The sequence below is a fragment of the Nothobranchius furzeri genome, chromosome 4, assembly GCF_043380555.1.
Source record: "Nothobranchius furzeri strain GRZ-AD chromosome 4, NfurGRZ-RIMD1, whole genome shotgun sequence".
NCBI lineage: Eukaryota > Metazoa > Chordata > Actinopteri > Cyprinodontiformes > Nothobranchiidae > Nothobranchius > Nothobranchius furzeri.
This window is the reverse complement of record NC_091744.1, coordinates 77525431-77541872: the sequence shown is the minus strand read 5'-3', so window position 1 is coordinate 77541872 and position 16442 is coordinate 77525431. Positions and strand designations below refer to the sequence as shown.

General features: G+C 42.7%; 1 protein-coding gene across 3 annotated transcripts in view; it reads right to left on the bottom strand.

Moving 5' to 3' along the window:
* Nucleotides 1-16442, bottom strand: part of mob2a (MOB kinase activator 2a) — a 65938-nt gene that overhangs the window by 18090 nt on the left and 31406 nt on the right. Inside the window, exon 1 of one of the 3 annotated variants that reach the window (XM_054733256.2) lies at nucleotides 13373-13640. The exons of 1 other annotated variant lie outside the window; for it this stretch is intronic. In XM_054733256.2, the coding sequence (XP_054589231.1) occupies nucleotides 13373-13410 (38 nt within the window). In that variant the 5' untranslated portion in view covers nucleotides 13411-13640. Of the gene's footprint in view, nucleotides 1-10097; nucleotides 10348-13372; nucleotides 13641-16442 lie in introns of those variants that run through there. One more of the 3 variants, XM_054733257.2, reaches the window with a different exon arrangement.

Below are 16442 nucleotides of genomic sequence, written 5' to 3'. Positions count from 1 at the left end.
GTTTCATTCAAAATAGTCAACAGGGTCGCAAGAAGCGTGTGGACAAACCAAGGCGCAAAACAACTGCCCATGAACTGAGAAAAGTCAAGCGTGCAGCTGCCAAGATGCCACTTGCCACCAGTTTGGCCATATTTCAGAGCTGCAACATCACTGGAGTGCCCAAAAGCACACGGTGTGTAGTATTCAGAGACATGGCCAAGGTAATAAAGGCTGAAAGACGACCACCACCGAACAAGACACACAAGCTGAAACGTCAAGACTGGGCCAAGAAATATCTCAAGACTGATTTTTCTAATGTTTTATGGACTGATGAAATGAGAGTGAGTCTTGATGGGCCAGATGGATGGGCCCGTGGCTGGATTGGTAAAGGGCAGAGAGCTCCAGTCCGACTCAGACGCCAGCAAGGTGGAGGTGGAGTACTGGTTTGGGCTGGTATCATCAAAGGTGAGCTTGTGGGGCCTTTTTGGGTTGAGGATGGAGTTGAGCTCAACTGCCAGTCCTACTGCCAGTTTCTGGAAGACACCTTCTTCAAGCAGTGGTACAGGAAGAAGTCTGCATCCTTCAAGAAAAACATGATTTTCATGCAGGACAATGCTCCATCACACGCGTCCAAGTACTCCACAGCGTGGCTGGCAAGAAAGGGCATAAAAGAAGAAAAACTAATGACATGGCCTCCTTGTTCACCTGATCTGAACCCCATTGAGAACCTGTGGTCCATCATCAAATGTGAGATTTACAAGGAGGGAAAACAGCACACCTCTCTGAACAGTGTCTGGGAGGCTGTGGTTGCTGCTGCACGCAATGTTGATGGTGAACTGATCAAAACACTGACAGAATCCATGGATGGCAGGCTTTTGAGTGTCCTTGCAAAGAAAGGTGGCTATATTGGTTGCTGATTTGTTTTTGTATTGTTTAAGAATGTCATAAATGTATATTTGGGAATGTGGAGATGTTATATTGGTTTCACTGTAAAAATAAATAATTGAAATGGGTATATATTTGTTTTTTGTTAAGTTGCCTAATAATTATGCACACTAATAGTCACCTGCACACACAGAAATCCCCCTAAAATAGCTAAAACTACAAACAAACTAAAAACTACTTCCACAGACATTCAGCTTTGATATTAATGAGTTATTTGGGTTCATTGAGAACATGGTTGTTCAAAAATAAAATTAATCCTCAAAAATACAACTTGCCTAATAATTCTGCACTCCCTGTAGATCACACTGAAAAGATGACAACCTAAACCGATTTATAGAACTTATGAGCTGCTTCAGCATCACAGATGTGAGGATCCTCAGGCACGCAGCTGAAGAGGCGTCTTCCTGCAAAAGGCCAAAGGTCACTCCTTCACATGCAAAAAAAGTCAGGTACACTCTCCTATTAAATTAAAACAGAAGGGGAAAACCAGCTCAGTGTTTGAGTGAAACAGAGTAAAAACTCTCACTCATGCATGAGAACTTAACACGTTGCATGTTGTGACTTTGAAGAAAACATGAATCTTCCCTCAAGCTCAAAGTCTTTTCAAAACATTAATAAACCATTTTAAAAAATGCAATGCAGGAAAGAATGTTTCTTTTCCCGGGAAGAGGGCGATAACCTTGGCCCGGAGGCTTAGAGACACATAAGCTTGCTGATTTCCCAACAGCAGATAAAATTCAGAACATTTTTGAACCAAACCAAAACATTACCTGCAGATTAAAGCTCCAGCAGAAATGCTGCTGACGTCTGCAAGACGGTTTGGCTTTGGCACCCAAAACTCATGTGAGGGTAAAATTCCACAGCTTATTCCCAGAGTTCCAGGTTAGATGTGGGAACAACGCTGCCATCTACTGGTGCAAAGCTGAGGTTTGCAAGGAATTTCTCATCAGCCAAGTTTGTTCCGCAAATAATAAACCTTCAGGTGACTTAAAGAACAGGAATTCAACAAAACTGGAGAAATTTTTTTGAAAACTTAATGTCACCTGAAACCAAATAAGGACTAGGATGATGCCACCAGACTGTAAAACTTAATGAGTCACTTTCCACTACTGGTATTACCGAGAAAAACATGCTTCCATAAAACCCCACTTAAAAAGAAGAGGCAGTATATAAAGATTTCAATAAAAACCTTTAGGTTGGGGGGGGGGGGGTTTGACGTAGAGATGCATAAAAAACCAGGGGCACAAAAGGTGGTGTGTGTGTGGATTTGAGCTGGCATTGGAGCAAGAGAGGTATAGAGTAAGTCTGGATGGGGAGAAAGGGCCGTCATGGAAAAAGGAGGTGGCTGGAAAAAGATTGGGGTTGCACCCATATTTGTACAGGATGTGTGAGGTGGAGTAATATCGAGAATGCCACTTCGGGATGAACAGAGCCCTCTTTTCATGGTGCATGAAAGAAGGAATTAGTGTGAAACTTCAGCCCCCCCCCCCCCCCCCAAAAAAAAGAAAAACCTTTATTAAGTGGGAAAGGTGATGGTAAAAATGCACCAGTTTGAGAGAATGATAGAAATCACCAATAAGGCTGCTTGTTTTGGGCAGAGCTCCACATTCTGCTCCTCGATTCAGCCCATTAACTCCAAAATGACGGAGTTTAGGCACCGACTTCCTATCGGGGGGATGTGAACACATGTAGCCTTTAGCATTTCCAAGAAAAGACCACAGCACATGGGGTACAATGCACAGAATGTTCTCTCGCAGTGAAAACCCAAACCGGAGTTCTGGAGCCAATTTAGAAAACAGTAACAACTGATCTGGAAGAATCTAGCCCTCTATCTGTGGAACAACAGAATGTAAATCCTCCATGTCTGACAGAGCATCGACAAACTCGTTGTGTTAAGTGGAAAATGTGAGAACTCTGAGCTTCACAAAGACCGGTATGGCTCAGCGTCGCCCCAAAGGCAAACTTTAATAAATTTCAGTCAGCACAAATGCTAATGATTTAAAGAAAACAGCTGATAGGATCAGTGCGCCTGCCTAAAGAGCATAGGTTCAACTGCATTAGTCTGCTTCTTAACACACGACGGTCTGTTTCTGGGGTTGTTACGTAACTATGCACCTTCTCAGATTGGGAGATAAAAGCAACAACAAACAGACATGAAGAGATGAAAGCAGGGTGGTGGTGGTGGGGTGGACCCCGACCCCAGAGGAAAAGTCTCCCATTTCCTCAAACGGCCGACGGTATTTGACTCAGACAGTCTGGCGTATATGTGAGCGAGCTGTTATTTTACCCCGGCCAGTGCGCCGCCGCACTTTAACCTCTGGAGCGTGGAACTGGCTTTGCTGGGCTGAATCAACTCAACCGATTCAATTCAAAAACAGTGAAAAAAATAAAAATAAAATAAAAATTCAATTAATTTCCTGTTAGTGAGAAACTCTTATTTCAAATACAAAACTTAGCTGTTTGTGGTTTTAGAGTCTCAACATAGTTGTCAGATTTATTCACTGATGGAAGTTTTTTTTTTTACCAGAATAACCCAAAACATGCTTAATTAGGCTAAAATCTAAATATTTTAACAGAGGATGTAGAGGAAATTTGACGTTAGCATTTATCAGCATTGATGATATTGCACAAATCGCCCCGGAAGCCTTTGAGGGTCTGGCAGACTCACATCTGCTGCTCTGCTTATCACGACAGCCACTCGGTCAAACGGGAGAACAAGGTCAGTCCTGTAAAACGGTACATCCAGTGCTTGCTTACACTTACACACACACACACACACACACCCACCCACCCACCCACCCACACACGCACGCACACCCCAATCCTCTGAGTGGTGCTTTTCTACAAATTTGTTTTCTATAAACTAACAAGGTGCTTGATTAAAAACCATCAAATACACTTATCTGTGATACTGTGTGTGTGTGTGTGTGTGTGGGGGGGGGGGGGGGGGGGGGGGTCCCACAAACAAATCCAAAATACACCAAAAGGCAAAATCCCCTGATTTTCCAGGAGTGTTTATTTACACTAAAGTCCACAGAGAGCAAGATAATAAAAGAGGGACAAGGAAATAAAATCCACCTCTTTGATGACTAGACGAGATCACCCCCCCCCCCCCCCCCCCCCCAGCTCCATCTGACAGCAGAGGAAGCTCTGGCCCATTGTGCAAGTTTGATTAAAAACTTTCGAGTGATGAAAGCACAGGAAGCAGTCACACCCGGAAGCTCTCAGAGAGGTGGGCAGAAGCATGCGACTCGGTGAGGATGATCAAATCAACGCGTTGCTGGAAGAAACGAGTGACCCAGGGAACTCACCACCAGGTGAGTGCGTTCTATCCGAAAGTCGGTGATTGCGCAACAGAAGTGCGATGTCGGGAGGAAATCCTGATAGTTTATCCACGCAGACATGATTATTTTTAAAGATAACTTATCTCGTGAGGTAATTAGCTAGAGGTGTTTGGTGTAAAGCGGTGGCCGAGACAAGTGTGTGCCTGCATGCATGTGGAGGCAAAACAAAAAATGGCAACAAATGATATTAAAATTCCAAAACAAAGACACACACGTGATCCTTGGGGGGCATTTCCGACACCGTCACAGACGAGTCTGAAGAAAATACTACCCTACCCTTGTTAGATTTAACATAAAATAAGAAAAATTGAAGAATACTCTCCCATAAAACCAGCATCATGCCTGATGACCCCTAACTGTTAGCCAAGGAGAAGAAAGTAAGATGGTGGCCGACGCTGCCATTGACCATCTCTGGAGCAGCGAGGTCCACCTTCCCCCGATCCTACAACAAAAGGATGAGCTGCTGGGAGACTGATACAATCAGATCCCTCAATGAGAAAGTAAGATCAGTGGCTTTTAATACGACAAAACTGTGTGTGTGTGTGTGTGTGTGTGTGTGTGTGTTTAAGTATCTCCAGGAGAGCCCTCATCCTGGGATCCAGGTGTAAACAAGCCTCTGATTGGCTGACGAGTGTCTGGATCGAACTCGGGGAGATTGGATTAAGCGATGACCTCATCTCTCCAGGAAGGGTGATGGGAGGGATTCTAGTGAAGAGCACGTCTGTTTTTGTAACAAAAACGATTAATAACAAAGAAGGATGGGAAAAAAGTGTTTTAATTTGAAGCCATCTGAATATTTGTTAATGTGAAAAGAATCTGAAGTTCAACACCTTTAGATCTGATTCTGGACACAAATGGACGCAAGTTCTAGGTGGCCCTGCAGCAGCTTATGTGCAAAATACAGGTTAGCTTCACTAAGAGATCAAATAAGGATGTTTGACCTAATTAACACCATTCTATATTAAATTAGGCTGCAGACCACCGCTCCCTCTCAGCCATACTTGGGACAAACTTGATAAACAGGAAGTGAGGCGCCCTGGCCCTTCCCGTTTCCCTTTAAATGGGCCTCTTGTTCCCAAAGGCTGAACGGAGAAGCTACAGACCGCTCCAAAAACTTCTAGCACCGATTTTCACGCTACCTTTAGAGCCCAGAAAGTCCACAGGCACGTGGGCTTTGGTACAGAGTTCTGTGTACCCTTTTCATGCCACTGGACCATTCAACACCCAAAATCACAAAGTAGGAGGCCATTACTGAGTGGCCAAGTGGACCGCCACTCAGGTTTATAATTCCTAAAGGTCACCTGCCACCACAGACAATTTTTTATAGAAAATATGTCTGCTAGAGGTTAAATACTAATTTTATGCTTGTTTAGTCATGCTAGCAGCAGCAAAATGGAATAATACAGGAGAAAATACAAAGTGGCTCTGGTACTTCGAGCATATAACTGTAATTTAAGTGCGTTTGACTTTGTGTGCTGACTGTGAAGAACTAAATGTTGAGGTGAGGTTACTGCAAGGCCATCTCTTTCTCCTTTTCCTCCTGAGCCAGCGGAACAAGGCTTTTTCTGAACACACACACAGTCTGTCAGCATCATCAGCTGGTGCCTGGTGTGAGGTCTGCCCTCTGCAGTGTGGGGGTCCAGGTGAAAGTTGGGAGGGTCACAGTCAGCAATGTTAAAGCTGATAAATCTCTTCAATCTGCAGCAAAACCCGAGTCTAAAGTCTGTTTATCATCTCAAAGACTGATTTGATTTCGTTGAGTTTCCCTAAACGTTTGTCTTTTGGCGAAAACATTTAGAAAGGCATTCAAAATAGTTTCACACCAGATTTGCCTGGTCTAGAAATCTAGACAGACAGTAGCCAAAGCAAACTGGCTTTGCTCTGCATGTTGGTCTAGCTACGCTTCACGGGAGCCTCAGCAGGCCAGAGCAGTCTCGTGTCTTGCCAATCACAGCGCTCTATTGGTTTGGTGGGCAGGATGATTTTAAATGGCTTTGGCATCAACTTAGGACTATTTAGACTGTTTTTTTTTTGCCTTTGAGCCAAGGGCAGAAAAGAGTCCTTAATTTAGAAAAATGATGTCTTTGCGTCTTCTTTGACAGAGTACGGCGGACTGCCCCGTTGACTTACATCAGTAGCGCTCAGCACATTGCGTTATTCTTTGTACAAAAGCATGCAGAGACAGCTTAAAAGACAATCGTAGATTCTGCCCCTTTCACCAAGCTCTTTCTATGGGTCGTGGCCAAACTACATATATTATTCACATACATCTTATCTCTTATATCATACGTGTTTGGCTTGCCAGGTTAAGATTCACCAACTTATTTCACAAGAAGTGCCTAGTGACAAGTAGGGATGGGTACCTTTGACATTTGAATCGATCCTACTAATTCCCGGTACCTACGAATCGATACCGGTACTTAACAGTACCAATTTTCGATACTTTTGAGTGTTTAATATTTTAATTCTCTTTTATGATTAAATATATATTTTTCTCAATATATAACCATATTTGATAAATATCACGATAAATAACATTCAACTGTTTGTATTTTAACATCGTCCTTGTAGTATTATAAGCTGATAATTAAACTGAAGCAAACATCTTTACTGTGAACTACATTTACTGCGTATCTTCATTCCTTTTGCCGTCTTTTTTCATTTGATTTTTCCTACTGGGAAGTTAGAATTTCCTTGGAGAAAGCGAACGCACCATTAGCTGATAACAACGGTGGCAATGGAAGCTAACATATCAAGCTAACGTTATCTTAAATAGTTTAGCTGCTGGAGCAGATTAAAACGATGATGCCTCACACTTAGATCGTTGTCGCTGGTTTCATCTTCACCCAATCACCCATCGCATTTAGTAAAGTGAAGCCAAACTTTAGAGGGCGTTCATGTTCTAGTTGGAAATTCGGAGTTCCAAGGAGAAAGCGAACACACCATTAGTGAAACGGAAGCTAACAAATCAAGCTAACTTTATCTTAAACATTTTATTTACCTACCAGAGCCGATTAAGATGAGGATGTCTCACTTAGATCGTTGTCGCTGGTTTCATCATCACCCAGTTACCCATCACATTTAGTGAAGTGGACCCAAGCTTTAGCGTGCATTCTTTCTACCATGCTGCTCTGTTTACAACTCGCTCGCAGGGATCGACGACATAACGCTCTTGCGCAGCTGTCTTGGCAAGTTCTCGTTATGAAGGACAGGTACCGAAACGAGGCACCGTTTGAAACGACGTGAATCGGTGCTCAGTCGGTACTATGGAATTCGGTCGGTACCTTAAAAAGTACCGAATTCGGTACCCATCCCTAGTGACAAGGTGAGAGAATTGTGAGACAACTTTGGGAGGGGCTGTAAATAAAATGAGACATACTGGTAACTGAGGCGAAATTGCGAGCAGGTAACTTGCCAAAATCTCACATTTGCTTGAATTTGCAACTTGCCCCAAATAACTAGTATGCAAAAAGGCGCCCTACGTACTATTTTAGTGTGATTCTAAGTGAAAGTTGTAATACTTTCCTCTGACATAAAAAGCCCACAAACACTGAAGGTCTTAAAATGAGAGTAAGAAGGTTTTAGTCGAGTCCAACTTGGTGGCGAACTGTTTTCTGTACTGAGAAATGTGGTGAATAGAAAAATAAACTAATTACATTTTGAGTCACATAATCAAGTTTCAACTGATTATTTTCAAGCTGATTTTCAACAAGCATTCTTAGAAATATTCTCAGAAAATGTCCAAGTCGATCTAGATGTTTGGTTTAATGTTTGAAAAATCTCACAAAGCCACGATGACAAATCAGGACACTTGTACGGTAAAGTCACAACTCCTCCAGGCCGAGCTTAAGGATCTCATCAGAAATCACTCATCGTGGCCATTTTTTTTCTTTTTCATTTAATTTCAAAGAAATCAAAAAGTTGATCTTGACTCAGTTTAGGGCCTTGAAAGGATGATGAAGATGAGGAGGAGGAGGAGTGCAGGGTTTGTTGGTGGAGAATGGTGCTGTTGTTGGGGCTGAACGTCCCAGCAGCCAGGCCCGCGCAAGAGCCTAATGAGAGACACATGGCATCCAGTAGGGTCTGCTCCACTAACGCAACACACTCTGGGATGATACACTCGAAGCTATTGTTCCACAGCACACATTAGAAAAATTACTCACTGATTCAAGGCAAGCAAGCAAACACACACACACACACACATGTCATGTGCTGAAGCCTCGAGGGCTGAATGTTCTTATGTTTCATCAAGTCGACTATTCTTTAGCGCACAGAGACATCAAACCTAAATCAAAGAAGGACTTGGCTTTCTAACATCTAACACTCTGATTTAGTATAAAGTTAATCCTAAACCTTTTGCATCATTGACAAAAGCTGAACAAACTCAGGAGTTTACCAACTTTACGTCATTTAGTTCATAAAAACAAACTGATCAAAATCTATCAAATAGCATTTTTGAGACACGAGCCAAAACTGGTAGCCAGATCAAGTTCTACTTGACGTCACAGGATGACGAACTCTTCAATGGCTCCATTCTTAACCTGGTGATGTCAGAGCTGACAGTGGCTGCAGAAGCGTCGGGGGACATTTCTATTGCCACACAACGCTGCTGCTGAAAGCTGGAAATGTTGTCAACAAGGACCTTTTCAGGTGGGTGTGCCTCCCAAAAAAAGACATACATTAAAGCACATATAAATCACTTTGAAGGCCATATGATTGGCTGGATGACATGGGCGGGGAAAGGCTAAAAATAGACCCAGTGGTCTATTTTGGCTTAATGAGCCCATGTGGCTTCAACGTCCCACCCTTGACTCATTCTGGCAAGACTGCATTCAACACATGTTAAATCTCTGACACACACACACACACGCACACGCACACACACACACACACACACACACACACACACACACACACACACACACAGTTTCAGTAAGGTTCAGAATCACTGAGGAATAATGTAAACCAGCTGCGTCTCTGCTCAAGCTACAATTTTACCCTCACCAAAATGCTCCTTTAGCGTTGGAAGATATATTTAAACTTTATACAACATTTAAGACATGATGAGGCCGACTAAAACCCTCAACCACAAAAGAGGAGAACCAGATTTGTTCTGCTCCAGCAGCCAGAAAGTCCAACTTCAATCTTTCCACTTTTTACAAAAAAAAAAATAAAACTTTTAAACGCCGCTTCATGTGAAGGTCTTAGACTCTGGAGAGCTGAGCTGAGGTCTAGGTGAAGGTTACAGAATGGTGAGTAGATGTAAGAAAAGGGCAAAGTGTCCAATGTAAACAACCAAAACTGGAGAAAACACATTCTCATCGCCTTATATGGGAACACTGTGTCCCAAACAAACAGCACCACGCTACCAAATGGGGCACGCGGCAGGACTAGAGGAGGAAAAGTTGTCCAAGCTCGACCGACTGGCTGCCTTTTGGCTGCATTCCATTTCATTCCAATTAGTCCTTGACCCATCCTCCAAAACAAACCCCATAGCCAGCAACGCCTAGCTCTCCTCACCGGTCCTATAGGAGGCTGGCTGTGTGCCACTGGTGTCCCGTGTCCGCAATTCCCTCTCCTCCTCCTGTGGAGGAGGAGATACCTCAAGTGTCTGACTACAGCAGAATCTCTACTGCTACAGCAGCGCTGTCCTTAAATGTCTCCTCCAAACCGCAGCACAATAACAGAGAAAGTGAATGAGCGTTGGGAAGGGGGGGGCGACTGGGATGGAGAAGTGAAGGAAAGTATGATAATTTAGGTAATGCAGCGAGAGACGCAACAATAAGAGCAAAGACGAAGGACAGTTAAGACATAAGAAATGATAACTACCTATAGAAGAAACAGTCGCAGCACACAAGTACCCCCATCCAGCAGGTGATGAAGCAGAACTGCAGTGGTGGTGATGATGTGCTGACCAGCACTCCCCTTTTCTCCTTTGCTACCCCCTAAATATGCGCTCCTCTTCCGCAAACTGGGCTACAGGTGCACCAGCTCCAGTGCAGCACTCTGCGCGCATACAGCTGCTGAGGCGATCTTCACCATACAACGCAGGTCACGTAAGCAGATGGGCCGTCGCACGCGTGAAACTTTTATTTAAAAATAAAATAAATCACAGCAGCAAACTCACTTCTGAGTGTGTCCCTGGCAACTACTGCAACTGCCTCACTTTCACACTCTTGCTCCTTCTCTCCCTTCCACTCTCTCTCTCTCTCTCTCCCGCTTGAAAGGCGGGAAGATTAGCCTGGCAAACAGAGTCCCATAAACAAACTGCTGACTGCTGGGCAGTACCGCGCGGACTGCAGGGGAGACAGAAAAGAGGAGGGAGCAATCTCTCCCATCTGTATACATCCTAAACATCCCACCCCCACCTATCGCTCGGGCAGACCAAACAAAACCCGTTTGGTAAACACAGCTCTGAGTCAAATCCGGTCAAACCTCTCTGGACGTTTAATCAGTGCAACATATTTATCCTTTTGCTCTTGGTGACGTGCAACTCGGAACAGAAAAAGTGAAACCCAGAAGGAAGTAAATGTGCATAAAGAGCAGGATACATACCATTAATCACAAACTTGCACAACAACCGTGACTTTTCATTCACACAATTGATGCAGAGGTGCAGTGTGGGAGGTGCAAGCTCAACCAACAAACCCCCAGAAACGAGCCAATCGCTGCAGAGTTCTCCATCTATGACGCAGGTGAACGGGGTAAAGGACGCAGTGTGAGTTATGGGACTTGCGACATCGCTCTGTGACCTCCTCCTAAATCATCAGTAAAAAGCAATCACTCCCTTCATCTCTCTGCGATCCCCTTCTGCACCCCCCCTCCTAAACAAAAAATAGAAAAATACCAACACTTAAAAGGGACTGCAGTGTGCAAAGAGGTGTGTGCTGATGTAATCGAAGACTGCAGATGGGACTGGGCTTGACAGACACAAACACAAGATTAACTGACCATGGAAAAGGCCACTGATGCTGCAGAATACTGATGCCAGGTTCACTTTGCTGTCACTGGAAACAAAAGTGCCACAACCTGCCAAGGAGGAGGCAGGAACAGCCAGCAGTCACCTTCAGCTGTAGCAATTACATAACAACTGCAGGGGCATGATAGTGCTTCCATTGTCGCTGAGTAATCAAAAAAATAAAAAAAGAGAGAAAAGCTCTGATTTGTGGGATGGATTTATAAAGAAAGCAGATGCTGTCATATAATACTGCTGCACTAAATGGCTTTGAGCACCATCGCTTAGCTGTTCCTGCAGAATCTTTCTGCACTTGTACATTTTCAGATAAAGGATGATAAAGAACCGCTGATGTGCTCTTCATCTAATGACGTCATCCCTATTTCTGCACTGGCACCTTCTTCTCCTGCCTCCTGCTCTCTGGAGACCCATCACCAGAAGCTCCAGCTAACAGTCCCTCTCAAACTCCATCGCTAACACAAAATCACCCCACGGTGCAACAATTCAACACTTTTATGGCACACTATTTCCTAAATGCCTAAATGAAAACAGAAACAGGAGTGTGTGTGTGTGTGTGTGTGTGTGGGGGGGGGGGTAACGATAACATCTGTCTTTTGAGCACTTTCTGTGTGGAGAAACGAGCACTGGAGCTTAGAGCTCATTAGCTCCTTTTGTGTTTCAGCACCTAACAGTCAGGATGTGGGTGTTGTGTGTGTGTGTCAAGTGCAGAGGAAAGCAATGTGCTCAGAATCATGGGAACGCGTTATAAATGAAAGCGCCATTAAATCAGCCGTCACTCTCAACAATATGTGACCAAATTCTTCTGGGTCTTGGTCGGCAAAGTTTTGTCTCAACTTCCTCACAACCCTCCGCCTTATCAGAAAATACAGAGAAACGATCAAAGCAAAGACATCCGGGGCAGACCCGGCTTATAGGAGGCAAATCGAGACAACGCAGTTAAGGTGGTTTGGTGAAAAACAAGTAGATAAAGAAAAGTTATTTTCTTTTCTGTCATAACCGAGTTTAAAACAAACAAATGAATGGAAGGCATGGCAACTAATTCAATTGAAAAAGTGGGTTAGGAGGTTAAAATGTCGAGAATGTAGAGCAAATTGTTCACGCTGCAACACATGTAGAAAAAATGCAAAGGTTCAGATCAGAAATTGGCAAAAATTCATCATGGTCATCTACTGAAAGGCATTAATGCTTTGCTACAGGTTCTGAACTTTTATTTAATCGTTGGCTAGATCAAGATTGAATGCTGGAATCAAAGAGCGCACACTACATCGTTAGAGTTCTTGGAAGTCTGGAAATCTTGTTGAGACAAAATGGTATTTCCAGGAACTTCTAGGAGCTAAAGATCTTAAATATTATTGAACAAATGCAGTTGTTGGAGGTGTAATTATTATGGACAGGGCTAAAATAATACATTTACCATCACAAACCAAAATAAAGAACTCTAGAGACATTTTAACAATAAACTTGGATGCAATACGATCATTTAACAGTAGAATGATCCAAAAAGAGAGATCTATCCAGAAAATATGGCTTAAACTCAGAAACCACGCAGGCACTGGGTGATGAAATACTTTTAGGATGAGCTTCGCAGATTTTCCTGATTATTTTAAGATTTAATCAGATTATTTAATCTTAATTTATTGTAAACTATCAACCACAGTTACAGGTGTCAGTCCCCTATAGATGTGCAGGCAAATAGGTGAAAAATCAGTAATATTTTCCCAAAAGGATGAGGGAGAACCAAAACTTGAGCCCAACCCATTAAAGCAAGACAGACAGGTTTCTCCCGATCCACCCCTCAGATTGGATTACACTAACGGACAAATAGGTAAAGATCACCAAATATTTAAAAAGACACAATTCAGTCCCCTTAGGATCAAATTTAGCTCGAAATGCAGTGTTACTCATTTGTATTAAATAAAATAAAAACATGTTTGAGTTTAATTTCTATAATATACCAAAAGTGTCCCAATAATTAAGAATAGTATCGATGATCCGCGTGGCTCGGAGGAAAAACATAAAGAAAATCAGCTGATTTATGAGGTGAGGTCATGATGAAATGTGCGTGTCCCTCCTCTTTCCCCCTCACACACACACACACACAAGTTACGGATGCGCACATCACACTCACCTATTTAAGGTATACGAAGCGTTCCTCTTAAACCTCATCCTGCACGACAGGAAGCGGATCAAGAAATCCAGAATTGACGGCGTTTCGGGGGTTTTCCGTCCCAGTTTGAAAGAAACAAAAGCCCACCGTGTGTTTCAGACGCCGAACAATGCGGAGTGGCTCCTCACTACTCCCGACTTTACTGTCGTTGCTCCGCAGACTCCCCCTTCTCCGCCTCTTCCCCCTCCCTTTGTTTGGTTCCCTCTTGGTTTAGTTTCCGTCGGACAGGGTTAATAGGTGCACACGTTGAAAATGACGATAAAAATTGGCGTTCGTGGGAGCGACGCGTTTATTAAAATTAAAAATAAAAAACTGCGTCGCGTTCGGAAAAATAGACTATTTTACACGGAATTTGGTTGAGTCAGCTTTGTTTCTGCCCCTCCTCCGGCTCCAGTCTGAGACGCATGAAGTAATGTCTAAAAAAAACGCCATAAAACTGTCTAAAAATCACAAGTCATGAAAAATGATCATCGCTGCGAGCCAGCTTGTCTCCTCATGTTTCAGCCGCGTTTCCTATCCGAGGAGCTATTTATACACACTTCTATCCGTCCACAGCAGGCTGAACACAAACCAGACGCCAACCACCCCGACTCTGGTCTTATCAACGCCCGCAGGGTGAGACAGATCCGAGGCTAAGAATAGGCAGAGGATTCATTAATAGAATAGGCAGAGGATTCATTAATGCCCTTTAAATCCGAAGACACCCTTATTGAACGACCCGTGCCTTTGGAAATGTAAACATACTCGTCTTACATGTCAAACCTGAGGCTCTCAACATTTTATTCATTTAGAAATTTTGCTTTTATTTGGTTGTATTTCTGAAAATTTGCATCGTGCTGAGTAAATTATGCACCAACAACCTTGGGCGACAATAATAATAAATAATAAATAATAATAATAATAATAATAATATATTTTCTACAAATAACACTTAAATAACTGAACATTTTCATTCTGAAAAATTATCTGATAAGCAACAATAAACCTCATTCAAGTAGAAATGAGACAAAAAGACAAGCAAACGGACAATATTGTGATTAAAGATGCATTATGAAGAAATGAAGTAAAAATTGCATCCTGTGGTCAAATTTGGTTACTACAACCACTTTAAATAACTTTTTAACATTTTAAATAATGTTTTTGCTGGCCATCGTCAAATTTCAATTATCGGCGCTGCAGTATTAGCGCGCAGGAGACAAGGGCAACCCCACACTCACTGATGGTAAACAGCAGTTACGTCCCTCCTTCCTTAGTTTGAAAGGAGACAAACGGACAATCCCCACAGCCAGCTGGATATGAAATATGTTTCAGTGTAGGGATGGGTACCGAATTCGGTACTTTTTAAGGTACCGACCGAATTCCATAGTACCGACCGAGCACCGATTCACGTAATTTCAAATGGTGCCTCGTTTCGGTACCCGTCCATCATAACGAGAACTTGCCTAGACAGCTGCGCATGCGCAAGAGCGTTATGTCGTCGGTCGCTGCGAGCCAGTTGTAAACAGAGCAGCATGGTAGAAAGAACGCACTCTAAAGCTTGGGTCCACTTCACTAAATGTGATGGGTAACTGGGTGATGATGAAACCAGCGACAACGATCTAAGTGAGACATCCTCATCTCAATCTGCTCTGGTAGGTAAATAAAATGTTTAAGATAACGTTAGCTTGACATGTTAGCTTCCGTTTCGCTAATGGTGCGTTTGCTTTCTCTTCAGAACTCCGAATTTCCGACTAGAAGAACATGAACGCGCTCTAAAGTTTGTCTTCACTTTACTAAATGCAACGGGTGATTGGGTGAAGATAAAACCAGCGACAACGATCTAAGTGTGAGGCATCATCGTTTTAATCTGCTCCAGCAGTTAAATAAACTGTTTAGGATAACGTTAGCTTGATATGTTAGCTTCCATTGCCACCGTTGTTATCAGCTAATGGTGCGCTCGCTTTCTCCTTGCAGAGCCGTGTCCAGGACTTTTAAAATGGGGTGGCCCATGTGGGGCACTTGTTTATTCATGGGTGGCACCAATGGTTATGCTTATTTATTTATTTACACAAATCGTTTATTTATTTACTTTCTAGTGAATTTTTGAGTTTCACATTGCACAATCACCATTTTTTTTCCTCTTCATCTTCTACTTTTATGGTGGTTAGCAAGTCACTTCTTGTTGCATTACTGCCACCAACTGGAGTTGAGTGGGACTCTAAATACTATTTATGTGAACATGAAAAAATATTAAGTATTATTAATACTACACACCTGGGCTAGAAAACAAGGTGAAAGGTGCAAGCAACGACACACTATTTTGGAGTTTACAACCCAAGCCTTTTGTCGACAATGTAAAGTCAATTTAAACTGAAACTTAGTGGGGTGGCACCTGGGGTGGCCAAATCAAATTCTAAGGGTGGCATGTGCTACCCCAGGCCACTCCCTGGACACGCCCCTGTCTCCTTGGAAATTCTAACTTCCCAGTAGGAAAAATCAAATGAAAAAAGACGACAAAAGGAATGAAGATACACAGTAAATTTAGTTCACAGTAAAGATGTTTGCTTCAATTTAATTATCAACTTATAAAACTACAAGGACGATGTTAAAATACAAACAGTTGAATGTTATTTATCGTGATATTTATCAAATATTGTTATATATTGAGAAAAATATATATTTAATTATAAAAGAGAATTAAAATAATAAACACTCAAAAGTATCGAAAATTGGTACCGTTAAGTACCGGTATCGATTCCTAGGTACCGGGAATTAGTACCGAATCGATTCAAATGTCAAAGGTACCCATCCCTATTTCAGTGTAACCTTCCTTCCAAAATGACTGAAACATTAGACTCTTTTGGGATTCTCTCACTAAAACTCTCACCACATTCTTACATACTGCACCTTTAACTCTACGGCACAAAGATGTGATCTTTATAGCAGTTCTCCTCCCTCCAGCATTGAGTGTCAAGACAGATGTTCTTTTGAAAGAAAGGTCACCACTCCTGAATAATCATTATCTGGTGTGTGTGTGTGTGTGTGTGTGTGT